The 14,928-nt window shown below is 41.9% G+C and overlaps 1 protein-coding gene across 2 annotated transcripts in view; it reads left to right on the forward strand.

Moving 5' to 3' along the window:
- The window catches only part of LOC113528286 (retinoic acid-induced protein 1), a 38,087-nt gene extending 23,191 nt beyond the window's left edge, over nucleotides 1–14,896 (forward strand). Inside the window, exons 2-5 of one of the 2 annotated variants that reach the window (XM_034310092.2) lie at nucleotides 4,130–9,908; nucleotides 10,823–10,916; nucleotides 11,204–11,253; nucleotides 12,710–14,896. In XM_034310092.2, coding sequence (XP_034165983.2) covers nucleotides 4,149–9,908; nucleotides 10,823–10,916; nucleotides 11,204–11,253; nucleotides 12,710–12,718 — 5,913 coding nt within the window. In that variant the 5' untranslated portion in view covers nucleotides 4,130–4,148 and the 3' untranslated portion in view covers nucleotides 12,719–14,896. The other variant, XM_026916755.3, reaches the window with a different exon arrangement.
- The last annotated feature ends 32 nt before the right edge of the window (nucleotides 14,897–14,928 follow it).

Here is a 14,928-nt window from a genome sequence, read left to right on the forward strand (position 1 = left end):
GCTGGTAGCAGTGCATTAAGTAGAATAGAGCAGTAGAATCTCTCCTGCAAACACCAGTGGATTTGGAGTGATATGCACAGTGGGCAGGGGGAACCAGTCACCATTATGCCTTTATCTTCCAAGAAAGTTTGTGTACAGCAGATCACATGTGACAGCAACAGCCACATTCCCAAGGTCACCACCAGCAAGTCCCCTGCTCGGGGGTAATAGTTTAATCTGTGTTTAATGTTTAACAGAAAAATGCGTAAGTAAGCGACAGGTAGAAACGGTGAGCAAAAGAGAATTAAAATGAATGGGGAGAAATAGAGTGGGGGAGAAAGATGGTGAGGAAGAAAGAGCTAGCGTGAGTGACACTGCAATCGTTCTGCATCATCAATTAGGTGAGTTGAAGTGGTGGGGAGAGGGAGCAGAGCAGCGAGCCTCACAGGAAGAAATAAATGACTGTGCCCTTATTGAACGCAGCAAGGCATATAGCATTTCAGGCCAGTAATGTCATTGTGCCTTTGTACCAGTATTATTGATGAAGTCTGTCTCAAAGAAAATAATCCCTCAGCACAACCAGCATTTGAGACTTGTCATTCTACCTGAGAGATCAATGTAAGCAATCTTTGGCACGGAAAATGCAGCAGTAGTACAAGGTGCAGTGCAGGAGAGTGTGGGAGTGCATGGACCCAGATGGAACGCCCCTGCAGAGAAAGTGGGGCTGCTACTTCAGTAGAGCACAGGACCAGCAGACAACAGCATAGCTTACCTGCTAAGATCCCACCTTCTTCCATTTTCTATCTCTCTCTCTACCACCCTCCTTTCTCCTCTTGTGCACCAGAATATCAATCAGCCTGCTGCCCTAATTTAAAGCATTCTCTCTCTCTTTTTCTGAAATTCCCAAGACAGCTGCTGAGTTCTTGGTTACATACGTAAAGTCGGCTCCCATGCCAGGGTAGCACGGCTGTATGTGTTGTTTCAGTATGGTAAAAATGGGAGTTATTAGGCCTGGTTGCTGCACACCATCAACAGTCTGTGTTTATTTCTGTTTAGTCTACAGCACTGTCCCACAAAACTGCTCACTCCCTGCTTCAAACATGTAGTTTTTATTCAATTATTAGGTCAGTATGGATGCAGCTGGAGACTTGATTTTTCCAGTACACACTTATAAACATGTCTTTCTCTTTCTAGTGCTCTTTTAGCACAGACATGCAAACATGCACAAGCACTCTTTCTTCACTGTCTCTCTTTTTTCGTTATGCACACTTATGCATGCCCACACACTAAAGCAGGGGAGTAAAAATCGCTGGTAGAGAGAAAGCTTAAATCACCATAGGTTGAGTCTTGTCTATTTCATTCCTTCTGCTGAGGTGTGATGCCATGGGCACTGCTGGTACTAATGAAACAGGCAGCAGGCTTCTCTCGGCAAGGACAGAAAGTAAGCACAATCACTCCACTCAGTGTCGCCATGCCGACGATACCAGGGCTCGACATTTTAAAGGCCACTCTGCATAGCCCTCTAATGGTGAAAGTTGTCCGAACCTTACTAACTGCTGGCATTCAGCCCGAAGTGTCATAGAAAGACAACCATGTGTACTAAATCCAGATATTCAAAAGTCTCACTATCATATTCTTGAGATGACTAATAATTTTGGTGAATCAATGCTATCACTTGGCGGGAATAACAATGATATCTGTCTAACTGCATAGCTTTTTGATGCTGCATTTATCCCTATCAACACCTCATGTGATGGATTTCATGTTTGTAACAATCACTTATAAGACCAATATAAAACAAGTAACTACTGATCTACTGATGTAACACAAAATAGAAGCATTTATTGTCCACTAATGTGTAATGTGCTCTTTAATAAAGAATATCCTTATTACAATGCTTAATCATAGAACAGACCAACAGGATTTGAAATGAGCTAAATCAGAACAGACTGTTCCTGATCATTCCAGGTGTGCAGTATCCAAAAGGTTTTCTTATCTCAGTAATTGTGTAGTTCAGTTCCTTGAAAGGTCAGATTGAAAGCTTCAGCTCTGTCAGTCAAGATGACATGTGGGAAACAGACCTTGCACTTGGTCAAGACAGAGCAGCCAGTTGGATGTGTCCAATCTCATTTGCATCTCCTCCACCCTCATTCCATATCTACAGAAGCTTAAAAAATGGCTACATTGTTATCATTGTGTCAAAGTACAATTTGTTTTATTTGAATGGACAACAATAAAATGTGCACTTTCATATATCACACCTTGCTGTTTCCTACCCACCCTTGTTTGATGGATAGCTATGATCCTCCTACTGTTCTGAAAGACTACGAAAGCTCAGGGCTTTTCTCTCAGCAGTTCTCAGGAAGTATAACAATCCCTTTAGTGCATTGTCCATGCACTGACTTTCTATTGAGCAGTTGCTGACCATGGTGCTGAAACCATGTTGAGCGTGGTTCAGACCCTTTGGAACTACTTTATCACATACTTTTCATACACATCCCTGTCAAAACTAATTTCTCCTGGCTTTTTAACAATAAAAACATGTTCTCATTTTTGTGTACCATGGTGTTTCCTATGTGATGGTCACTACACGTATTCTTTCTTCAGTAAAATGTTGTTGGTTGCAAATTGTCCTTATCCAATAATTTCATAAGCCCAGACCATAAGAGAATGGTGAATACCAAAAGATCTGATTGGTTTATTAGATTTCAGCACAGTGAAAAAAACTCCTATAATGGCTTTTGTTATGCAAGTGATCATTGCTTTGATTATTTATGGATAATACCTAGTTTTATGGTCTTATGTTAGTACAGAGATATAATTATTCACCTGAAATATCCAGCCATAAGATTTGTTTTACAAAGCTTAATGTACAGACTACTGTACCTTACTAACTCTCTACTCTACTACCTGGAGTTAGTTACAACTAATAATATTCTTAATATTAATATTATAATACTTAAGTTTTATTAATTTTTATTTACTATTTTTGTAACATATTTTGATATGCTGTCATGTGCAAAGCAAACTCAGTGTCTGTGATTTTTCTTACTACTTCTTACTATTTTCTAGGAAAGGTCTTATTGGGCATGCTTGTTTAAATATGCAGCAAAAAAAAATGCACCATTTGTACATTTCACTGCACCTCATATGCATCTTTGAGGTCCTGGGGCTTGGATCCCAAGTGATGTTATTTGGGTCATTGTGTAAACAAGCACAGCAGCATTACTGAACCAGTAATAGATGGCTGGCAGCCTCCTGGGAAGCTGCTATGCCATTGCTGAAGGGGAACGGCAAGCTCAGGGGCCTGGTGACTTCAGACAGAGTGCTAGTGAGATGAGTAATGCGAACATCTGATGGTACCAGGTGGTTGTCCCTTGATAGGCTCCCAATGCTGGAGTACAGCAACTGAAGAGCTTCTATTACACTGTCTCTAGGTGACAAGGTTCCCTATATAGTGCCTCAGTCCCTCCATAAAACAAGCACTTGTTCCTGGCTATCTGGAGGAAAGTCCATGCTATTCAGGACAAAAGTCTTTGTGATTACCTGTGTGCTACAAAAAAGCTGTACATTTCAGATTATTTAGCATATATTTAGTGATAACTCCACTAGGAGGCCTGGCAGATGTTTAATTAATAGATGAGCCTTTTAAAGCAGCAGTTCTCAAACTATGCCCTAGGTGGCCCCTGGGATCCAGAGTCTAGTATGTTCTCAGATCTAATACCCCTCATTTTTTGGTACATATCAAGTCGCTCATAAAGATGATGTTCACGATATTTTACAATGAAGTACACTGCATGTGTTGTTTAATATTTTGAATCGATAATAAATAATTAATAATTAATTAAAATTGATTCAGACTGTTGAAATTCCCAGATATAACAAAGTGCTTTGATAATTGAGCACAGTTGCTGTAAGAAAATGACATTTTGTGTTGCTTAAATGGAGATTAATGTTTTGATTTTCTGAATGACTGAGTAAGCTATGGTTATGTTACAATTAAATTTGTCATATGATAAAAATGGCAAATTAAAAAACAATGTGTAACTGATTGCAATGTGTAACTGGGTAACATTTGATCGAAAAGATACTTGCAAGCCTGCAAGTATTTTCTCTCCATGTCTCATTTTCTCTATCTCTCTTTCCAAAGGAGTGCCCTAGCTGAAGCCATGCAGTCCTTTAGAGAGCGGGGTGGTTTCCAGGGCAACCAGCGCTGCTACCAGCAGGAACCCCATGAATTATCTCGCCTTGAGAATTACAGACATCACAGCCAAACCGGACAGGGCTATGAGGTGCACTCTCTTTCTGCTGCAGGGATGCCAACAGCAGGAACAAGCTCTAAGGACTGTTATGGGCAGCAGCCCTACCCCAGCTATGGCAGCAGTTCAGCTCAGAGCAAGAAACCATACAGAGGAGGAAAAGCTCCAAGCCAGCACCTACAGGCTGGCTACAGTACCCACATGAATTCTGGATATTCATCCCAGTACATGAGTGAGGGACACTTGCAGCAGAAGTGGGATGAGTCTGGTCAGATATCTCAGTATGAACAGGACATTGTGGGTCATCTTGAGCCTGGGGCCAGTAGCTCATCCCAGTATCTTGAGCAGAACATGCTAGCCATTTCTCAAAGCCAGTGCCATCTCCCCTCCCAACCCTCTGCCCCTGTATATACTAGCCCCCATCAGCAAGGTCATCCTCCCAATCCTACTCCATCTCCACTAATGTACCCACAGAGCCACATTCAGTTCCCTCAACACTCCCAACCACCCTCCTCCACCTCATCATCTTACATGGAGAAATGCAATCCAATTCCCCATGGCTACAAAAGTGGCTACGGAATGCCACCTAATGCCCAGTATTCAAGGCAGATGGGTAACCACAGTAGTCTGAAGCAGAGTGGCTATCGGCCACAGAATAATTATGGCTACCAACAGCCTTCTTCAAGAGCTGGATTTGAACAGCAGGCTTCCTTGCAGGGAATGTCAGGTACGCCAGAGAGTCTTCAAAAATTTCCACATTATAATCAGCCCCAACAAAACTATTGTATAACAGATATTTCTGTGAGGTCACCTGAACAGTATTACCAGAACTGCAGTCCAAGCTCCAGCCACTCACCTGCAAGGTCTGTGGGCAGGTCACCCTCATATAGCTCCACACCTTCTCCCTTAATGCCCAATCCTGACACATTCCAGTATGGCCAACCAGTCAACCCTTCCTCCTCTTCTGCGAATCTGCAAGATCCTAACATGTTAATGCCTCCACACACCCACCCATCCCCAAGTGTTAATCACCAATCTCAGAGCTACTCCAGTTCTATGAAGGACCGTTTTTCTGAGAAGCTGTTTTCTAACCCGAGCTTGTGGAGCCTTAATGCTCTGACATCTCAGGTAGAGAACATCTCCAATAATGTCCAACAATTACTTCTGTCAGAAGCTCTTATGGCCAACAAAAAAGGTAACAAGAGAAACCAGCTGAAAAAGGGAGAGGAATATAGGGGCCACTTAAAAGCAATGGAGGACACTTCATGTCCTGATAGCCAACATGGTCCTCTCCCCAGTGATTCTTATGGCACCCCAAGATCTATGCCAGCTGATCTACTAGAAGTAGGATACTCCAGCAGCACCGAAGATCAGATGGAACGTAACTACTACTACTTTGGTCAGGGCAAAGGTCCAATACACGCCTCAGCACATTCTCAGTTGAGTCTGGACACAGTTTCTACCTGCTCCATAAACTCAACAGATGACATGTCTGTCAGGTCAGGTGACTCAGATCGGAGTATACAGGGTGCAGCCTCTGAAGATAATCTTAGCTGTGACCCTAGGGTGCAGAGAGTGCCATTTGGAGAGGAGCAGCACAGTTCTCTCAGAAGCATTAGAAATGAAAGGTCCCCTATTAGCGTAACAGCCCCAAGTCCTATGAAGCAGGAGAATAATTCTCCAATAGGTGTAAAGCAGTCTGAGAGTACTCAGAAGGAGAATTTTGAGGAATCTGCCTGGACAGAGAGGATAACTGATGAAAAAGAAATTGGGAAAATGAAGCTGCCCACAGAACATAAGTGCAAAGGAGAAGTTTTTGAGGCAACTGAGAAACGACAGGAGTGGATAGAGGATGAGAAGTGCCCCTCCTTTTTTCATAAGTTAAATAAAGAAGTGTCAAATGAAAGCTATTCTTATGAAACGGAAGACAACATCTATCAGAAACTGAAAAACAAATATGAGACAGAGGAAGGAGACTTTGCTGGGAAGTGTTGTGACACCAGCTGTAAAAGAAATGAAGATTCAGAAATGAAATCTGAAATGTTCAAATCAGAATCACAGAATAATGGTGAGGACCCTATAACAGCATCACCAGCTATTTCAAAAGATGTGCCTGAGTCCAATCTATATTTGCCTAGGAAAGAGGAAAGCTCAGAGACACCTCATCTCACCTCTGAGTGTGAATCTTCAGAGGAAAGACAGTTAACCTCTGAAAGACAGAATGATGTCTTTGAGGAGCAACAATCTGCCCTATCCTATTCAGCCTCTGAAGTAAGAGAGAAAGGAAGTCTGATATCCAATGAAGATGTGATTAATAATAAAGCAAAACTAGAAAAGTCCTCTACAGAAGCCTGTAATAATCAAGGGGAGACAGCAAGTGGACCACTTTGTGTGGTCAACACCGAAATAGCTGAGACCCCTGCCCAGGACATAGCCCACAGAAGCAGTGAAAGGACATCAGTCACATATGACATTGCACCTCAGTCTCACCCTGTCAGGAGTGGCTTCTCAGCTCTTAATGAGAAGACAACACCTCAGAATCAGGCGAGGGATCACATTGATCACAGTGATGCAAAGGTGCTGGAGCCTGACTCCCCTCAGTTGCCAGGCAAGTCAATAATATCTTCTGCACCATCTTGGGCTGATACTCCACCATCTCCACAGAAAGGTGATGAGGATGTAGAACCAGGTATAAGCTGTCCCAGTGCAACAAAACCAGAGCCCATGGCCCCTTCTACACATCCAAGACTATTGGGCAGAAAGCATGCACGGGGTAGGAGAAGATTAATTCATTCAAATGCAGGGATGAGGAATGTGGAGAGGGATGGGGCTCCACCATCTACTCAAAAGCCCAGCATGCTCTCAAGTAACAGTGCCATGTTCTCTGATCAGATGGAGGCTGTTCAGCTGGATATTAGCAGTCAAACGCCAAAACTTCTGGCAGAAGGTTTACCATCCCGTATGTGTACTCGCTCTTTAGGGTCACAAAGTACCCCAAAAGTTTGTTCTCAAGAGAGAAGAAAACCAGGTCCAAAGCCCAGTTCAAAACCTGGTCCAAAACCAGGACCAAAACCTGGCACAAAGCCTGGCCTAAAACCTAGTTCAAAGCCTGTTTTAAAACCAGGTTCAAAACAGGGCCTAAAACCTGGACCAAAACCAGGCCCAAAGCCATGTCCCAAACCTGGTGCAAAGCCTTCTTTGAAGCCTGGTCCAAAACAGAACTCAAAACCTGGGCCAAAACCAGGCCCAAAACCTGGGGCTGTGCCAAGTGTAAAACCTGGTATAAAGCCTGGCCCAAAGCCTGCTGCTATACCTGCTCTTAAGCCTGGTCCAAAACCTGGCTTAAAGCCTACAGAAGGAGTAACTCCTAAGGGCCCTGGTCGGCCAAAAGGCCTCACCTCTAGAATCAAATCAATGAAATATGAAAATAATATAGATGCTATTACAGAGCATATTGAAGATACAAGCTGCATGAGTGAAACCCCTGAACATCAAGAAAATACTGCAGTCAGTCTGGAAACTGTTGTTGGTACTACATTGCACACTTCAATAGACAGCACAATAGGTTCCACTTTGGACACTGCTTTGGATGCTTCTTTTGTAAATTCTGGAGCAAAAGATCAAAACTCCATGGTATTAAGATCTCGGAAGCAAACACGGGAAAAGATAACAGAAGACAAGGAGAAAGAGAGAGACACATCAACTGAAACATCAGCAATAAAACCCACTGAGTCACATATACAGAAAGTGGCTGCTGCTCAGCCCTGTGAGAACCTAACATCAACCTTAAAATCACCCAACCATGAGGATATCTGCACAGATTCACTTAGTCAACTTAATGAGCAGATTGTGTCAGTTTCAATCAAGAGAAAATCTAGTTTACAAGCCCCAGACCCAGTCAAGAAAAAGAAAGGACTAAAAGTTAGTCAAACAAAAATACAGGAACTTCAGCCACAGGAGTTAGTACTAGAAGCGCAAGGTTCAAAGGGAAGGCGAAAGCGAGGCCATAAATTAGAACCATCTGCTTGCAGCTCTCTGACCAAAGATAACTTTCCCTTGGAAGATATCAGTGACACACCCTGTGTGCCTCCTCAGTGTCCTACTAAAACAAAATATCTGCCTCCTAGGAAAGGCAGAGGACTTAAATATGAAGCAATGGTTCAGAAAATCACATCCCCGGCATCTAAAAAACAGCCTCTAAATATCCAACCAGATGTTGTGCTAGAAGAATTAGCACCAAAGCCATCCCCAGAACTACAGGTAGCAGAAAAAAGAAGAAAGACAGTAAACACTACAATGGTAACACCAGAGGAGGGTGAGAGTACAGTAAGCACTGAGGAAACTCCAGACACAGCATGTATCCAAACTCCTCGAAAGAAGCGCAGAAAGTGGGCCACAGTGGAGAGCACTGACACACCAGATATAGCATTGGAGACTGGGAGCCTCATTATCAACACACCAAGGCTAGCCAAACAGAGAGCCATTAAAAATAACCATGAGATGCATCTGAAGCAACGGAAGAAGAGAAGAAAAGGCACTGAGCTTGCAAAGAGTGTGCCAATTGTGGAAACTCATGAGCAGAGTGATGTGTTCACCTCTCCTCCAGCACCTCCAACATCACCACCACCAACTTCTTCTCTCTTTCCAAACACAGAAGAGAAGACACAGGGTGAGCAGCTTTCAGTAGAAATAGGCTCAATGGTAATTAAACCGAAAAGAGGCAGGCGACCATCACTTAAAAAGAAACAGGAAGACTTCAGTCAACAAATAGGAAATGAAGGTCAAAAGGTCAAAAAAAAGCCTGGACCTAAAAAAAAGATCCAACAGAATAACAACAGTACCATTAAGGTCACTGTAAAGGGACTCAAGCCTAAAATTAAAAGCAAAAATGAATGTATTCCTACTGTGAAAGGTATATTGACAGATTTTTTAAAAATGCAAGAAAATGAAGGCAAGCATTCTTTCAAACCATATGTACACATTGACAGCTCCAAAAAGCTTGCTTCCCTTTGCACAATTATAAATAAACCTGAGGAAGAGCATCTGCTCGACCAGACAAGAAAAAAGAACTTGGTAAAAAACAAGACAATTCCAAACTCATCAATGATGCTCCAAGGCCCCTTAGTTAACAGAAGCCTAACTGATAGGTGTCTAATATGCTGCCTGTGTGGAAAGCCAGCAAATTACAGGGAGCTTGGGGATTTGTGTGGCCCATACTACCCTGAAAATACCATACCACGGAAAACACTGTCTTTAATATACCATGAAGACTTCAGGCAACACAGAGACAGAGAGCAAGCCAAGGTGGCCATGTGCAGTGCTGAGCAAATCAATGACATGAAAAGAGAGGGAGAAAAAAACTTACTTCAAGAGGGGACAAGTGCAGGAGATTGCAGGCAGGTGATGAGAGAAAGAAGGGCACAACTTAGAAGTCGTGTTGGCTTGCGGGCGAGGTTCAAAAGACTGCAGATGTTGCAAGGGAGAGCTGGTGGAGGAGTTCCCCCTGCTGGTGAGGAGGGCTCTTACTCTTTTCTGCAGAGGTTACAGCTGGAGGCTGAGGTTAATGAGCACTGGGCACATGAGTCCTGCGCTGTCTGGACCAGTGGTGTGATCCTAATCGCAGGCAAACTTTACGGACTGAAGGAGGCTGCGCGGGAATCTACAATCACAGTAAGCATAGAGGCAACATAATCTTTTATTATGTAAAATTTTAAAATCTGATAAAGGTGTATGTCCAGGAAAAGATATAGATGTATGTTGTGTTCATTAGTTTTTTACTTCAGGATGAAAATTGAAAGACAAGGGAACAGCTCTTTATTTTATTTTTGTTTTCTTGGCACACACTAAAAAAAAAATTTTGTTTTGTTTTCTTGGCACACACTGAAATTAATTGATTTTTTCATAGTTAATTTTAAAAAATAAGAATAATTGTTTCTACTTGTTTCAGCACACAGATTTTAGAGTCTAAAATCAAATATTCAGTATCCAAATATGAAAAAATGCCACTGCAGTACATTTCAGCCTTAACAGACCTAGAAGTACAAGACTATTCTACAGGCTGTTCCCTGGTTATGATATGTACTCTGGAACTTCATTCTATTTTCATAAAAGATACAATACAAATTGGATCACCATATGCAGAAATAAATTGAAAAACCATGTCATCCTCCATCCACCATCTTGCTATTTTTAAAGTGATCCAGTGATCCGTTAGCAGTGCATCAGGCAATAATGGCAATCTTTAATCTAGCCTTCTTGCTACTAGCTACCAAGTAATTTCTGATACACATCCGGGTTATTCAAGAATGTTCATTAATATAAGCCCCAGAATGAATCTGAAATTAATGAAAACCAGGAGAAATACGAGAGCTTTTTCTAATATTTATTGTTTTAAAGTGAAAAATTGTTTTTAACATATTTGCTTTTTATCATTTTGAAATTAACAGGATCCTGGACCCAGGATAACCTGAACAATCTAATGTAGAAATTGAAATGTAATAATTGCCCATTGTCAGAAGAAAATATTTTGAATATAATGTTCCTGTACTTTGGAGCTGCTTGATTAAATGTATTTGTTGTTACAGAAATGCTCTAAGTGCCAGAGTGAGGGAGCCTCCATCTGCTGCAGCTGGAAGAACTGTGTTCATAAATACCACTATGTCTGCGCCAAAGAGATAGGTATGCCATTACGAAAACATATAATATGTATTTGTGTTCATACTACACAAATAGTATGTGTATGAATTGTTTGTACAGTATAAGACCTTAAGATTTTATCTATCAATTCATCTCAGGCTAAAGACTCTGCGTGGTGAATGTTAATGATGTATAGATTTTCCCCAGCTCTCATTACATAATGCCACCACGTCTATTGACTCGAGTCAGAATATGAGAAGAGGCACAGACTTTGACCATGAGCATCTTCTATCACCAATTCTTTTTTTCATTCTCTCTTTCTCTGTCAGGCTGCATATTCGATGAAGACACTTTCTCGATAAAATGTCCAAAACACCAGGTAAGTGTCTGAGCTCGTTCTAGAACATAAAAGCGTGTCTTTGATCTTAGAAACATGCCTATTATGCCGTGTACATCAGTGGCCTTGCTGAAACATTTGCTGACCTCCCTAACAAAGGGAGTGAATGGAGGTGTAAAGCGCAGCCGCTCATCAGCTCCATCTCCCAGGGCAACAGACAAGTCTAGCAAGGAGCTCACCCTTATTGATGAGCCATTTCTCCAGCAAAAGTCATGCTTGCACAGTTGATGCTAATTAGATGCTCAATGATCTTGGCTTTCTAACATCTATTATCCCCCACAAGACTAAATTAGCATTAGGGATACTGTCAGATTTTTAGGGCTGAATGTGTCGCTGAAGATGCCTTTCTTTGAGGATGAACTAAATAAGCTCAAATTGTACAGCAATTGTACCAGTGACTCAGACTTCTCTGATCTCATCTAGATGATTTGACTACAACTCAGTGCTACAAACTGCCTACAGGTTTTCGGCTTGCATTGCAGTGATAAGCGAGTACGGAGCAAGAGACTGTGCAGGGGTAGAGCAGTAGTTGACAACCAGTGAGAGAAAACCTGGCAACAGATCAAAGCACCCTCCCATCTCCTTTCCCTTCCTACGTCAAAAGGACAAAAAGGATGGGAGGGAGAGAGTGAGGAGTTCAGAACAAGCTGAAAGCACATTGACTCAGGGATCTAAAGGCTTTAGGTCTCAGCCATGCCAATTTGCTGTTTTAATGAAAGCAAGCAGTAGATATTCCACCCCCATGCAGGTCTCCCAGGAAATGTCTTCCTCTTTTTCTTTTACTCTGTGCCTACACATGCACAGACTCCTTTTCTAGTGGGGGCTTTCGTGGCAACATGAGCAAGGCCCTGGATTACTGCACCATCCGTTTAGACCGGGCCAAAAGCAGCAGAGGCAACAAGGAAAACAAGAGCAGGGCTATGGCTTGCACCTTTTCAAAGAGAATCAAGGGCTGTTCTTATATCATGGCTCGATATAGAGGGAGATAGATGTTGGCCTTTAGCCAGAGAGATGGGTGGATGAGTGCGGAGAGGATGCAAGAGCGAGAAAAGCAGAGGCAGTGTTGGTGCAGGAGGTGGAAGAAGAAGAAATATTGTGCAAAAAATGCTCTGTGCCAGCACAATTAGGGGGCAGTCCTGCTGGGTGGTTGAGGAAGAGCTGGCTGGCTTCGTTGGCCCACTTGGTGCAGCGTTCACATCAGCACAGTGGCTACTGCCTCAGCATGGGCAATTAGAGAGCTCACACCAGGCTGCTAATGCAGAGCCAGATACACACACACACACACACACTATAGTCTCTTGCCCACTCATAGCCACACTACACAGTATGCACTATGAATATTTCCTATGCATGAAGAAATTAGATAGGGTGACATACGTTACTGTAATACCTTTTCTGCTTGCATATTTTGATTCTACTTGTCCATTTTGTTTGCTAGGCTGTGTAATATAGGAGTTCAAAGACTTTTAGCCAGCATGGACATACGTCTGCCTGCGCAACCGAACTCAAACTGAAACTGGCTTCGGCTGAAGCACAAAGGTACTGTAGCAATACTGACCTGAGACCAGATCATCTCTGCATCCAAACTACAAGACCCTGAGGCACTCCCTTACAATCCGCCCCCACCCCCACGTCCCCCTGCAGCAGCCACCGCCTGCCTGGGCAGCTCCTCTATGAGAAAAAAAAAAAACCCAAGAGCCGCTGGTCAAAAAAACCTCAATGTGCCACTCATCCATTTGATTCCTTTTTTTCCTCCCCAATCTTTCTTTTCTGGAAGGGATGCTATCAGTCGGGGACACCTGGAGGCAGATTTGGCTGGCGGCCCTCTCTAGCGGCCCAAGCCCTGCCACCGTTTGGCACAGAAGCATGCCTGGTGATTTTGAAAGGCATTCAGATTTGAAGATGTCATGCATCAAGCACCCACTGGATGTAATTCAATATCTGCTTAAGTGTTATTTAAAAAATTGTACATGGTGTGCTATACAGGTCTAAATATTCTGAAAAAGTCAAAATATTATTTTAATATGATGCTCTTCCAAGATGTATTTTGATGTGCGTTTGCTAACACATGGCACCACTGGTATCTGTCCAAATATGTGTTCTCGAAAAACAATGCAGCAGTATGTACAGGTCTGCACCTTAAACAATTAAAGGGCCTTTCTTTACTGAAGACTGTTTCATTCTAACATTGAAGTGAAAGGACCAGACCTGTAAATGAAACTGGAGAGAACACTAAAGAACCTTAAATGATGCGCTTTATGTTCACCACTATGCTGTATGTGACAAACACAATATTGTAGGCTATTTTATGTTACTACACATTCAGCCCATTACAGTATTACACATAAATAATTAAGTTGAAGTTATTCTTACAATGATTAATTCGAAGTAATTGTGTATATAAGTATTTGCTGCTGTTTAAATGTAAGATGTGATGTACTATTATAATGGTGTATAGTATTTCTTAGAGATGTTTATTTTCTATAAAACAAATATGTTATTGCCTTTAAAATGTTATTAAAAACAATGAATTCAAATGCCTTTTTCAGAATTGTATTTGTCCACATTACCCATAGGATTTATTGCGATGTTTTGATGTTTTAAGAGATGTTTGGAATGTTATTTGTATTGCTGCCATCAAATACACTGGATTTGTGAACATCCGCAGGTGTCTTTGCCATTGAGATACAACTTGTGGTTTATATTCTCTTCTTGTGCTATTGTTATTCTGAAACAAAGCAATCCACAGCCAGTATCCTCCAAAGATATCTCTGCCACACCACTAAAAAGTAAAAATTACATTTAAAAAGCAGGTAGAATCAAGGCTCTGATCCAGCATCATTTAATGTTAGCAGGCTAGTAAAATAATGGCACTAAATGTTTCTCTCACAACTTTGGAAAGGTTTGCTAGCTGAACTAGAGGTGATGTAAATGATTCGGAGTTCAGATTATACAGTCGAGTGCAAAAGTTTGCATAGCCATGGGGTAGTTATGGGATAAAATAAAGACAAAGGAATATTTAATATTAAAAAATTTAAATCATTAAATATCAATTTGGATTTTTTTTTCTGAATGTGATATGACTATTCCCTTTGCCTTTATAACTGCTGCAAAATTATTTCAGATGTCACACACTACCTTCTTCAAACTGAGATAGCAAAACATTTTTCAACTACTTTTTTTCCTGGACCACCTAGTGGGCCAGCCTAGAAGAGGCATTTTCGCTCACTGACTGACTGACAGAGTCCCGTTGTTGGAACACACCTTTAGCTAGCAAGCAGTGAGTAATACCTTGGACATTCTGTGATATACATGCATTGTCTGCATTTGTCACAAACTAGCACCTGTCAAGTTATTTTGAGATAGTTGGAGAGAGTTATAAACAAGCTCACCTTCATATTCCAGAATACACTGCAGGTAAACAATGCAGTTGCTCAGCTAGTTAGTGGTCTATGAGATGCACAATGGTGTTGACGGCAGTATTAGGATGAAAGTTGAACCTTTGGAACCTGATGTGTTTGAGCAGAGTGTACAGACGTGGAGGTGAGAGACTTGAACAAACTAAAGGATTAAAGTGCTGCTGCATTGCTCTGGTTAGGTAGAGATGAATTGAGGGCTGAATCTCACTGGCACCATTTTCAGCAGGTAGTCACTGAG

The sequence above is a fragment of the Pangasianodon hypophthalmus genome, chromosome 13 (assembly GCF_027358585.1).
Source record: "Pangasianodon hypophthalmus isolate fPanHyp1 chromosome 13, fPanHyp1.pri, whole genome shotgun sequence".
NCBI classification, from domain to species: Eukaryota; Metazoa; Chordata; class Actinopteri; order Siluriformes; family Pangasiidae; genus Pangasianodon; species Pangasianodon hypophthalmus.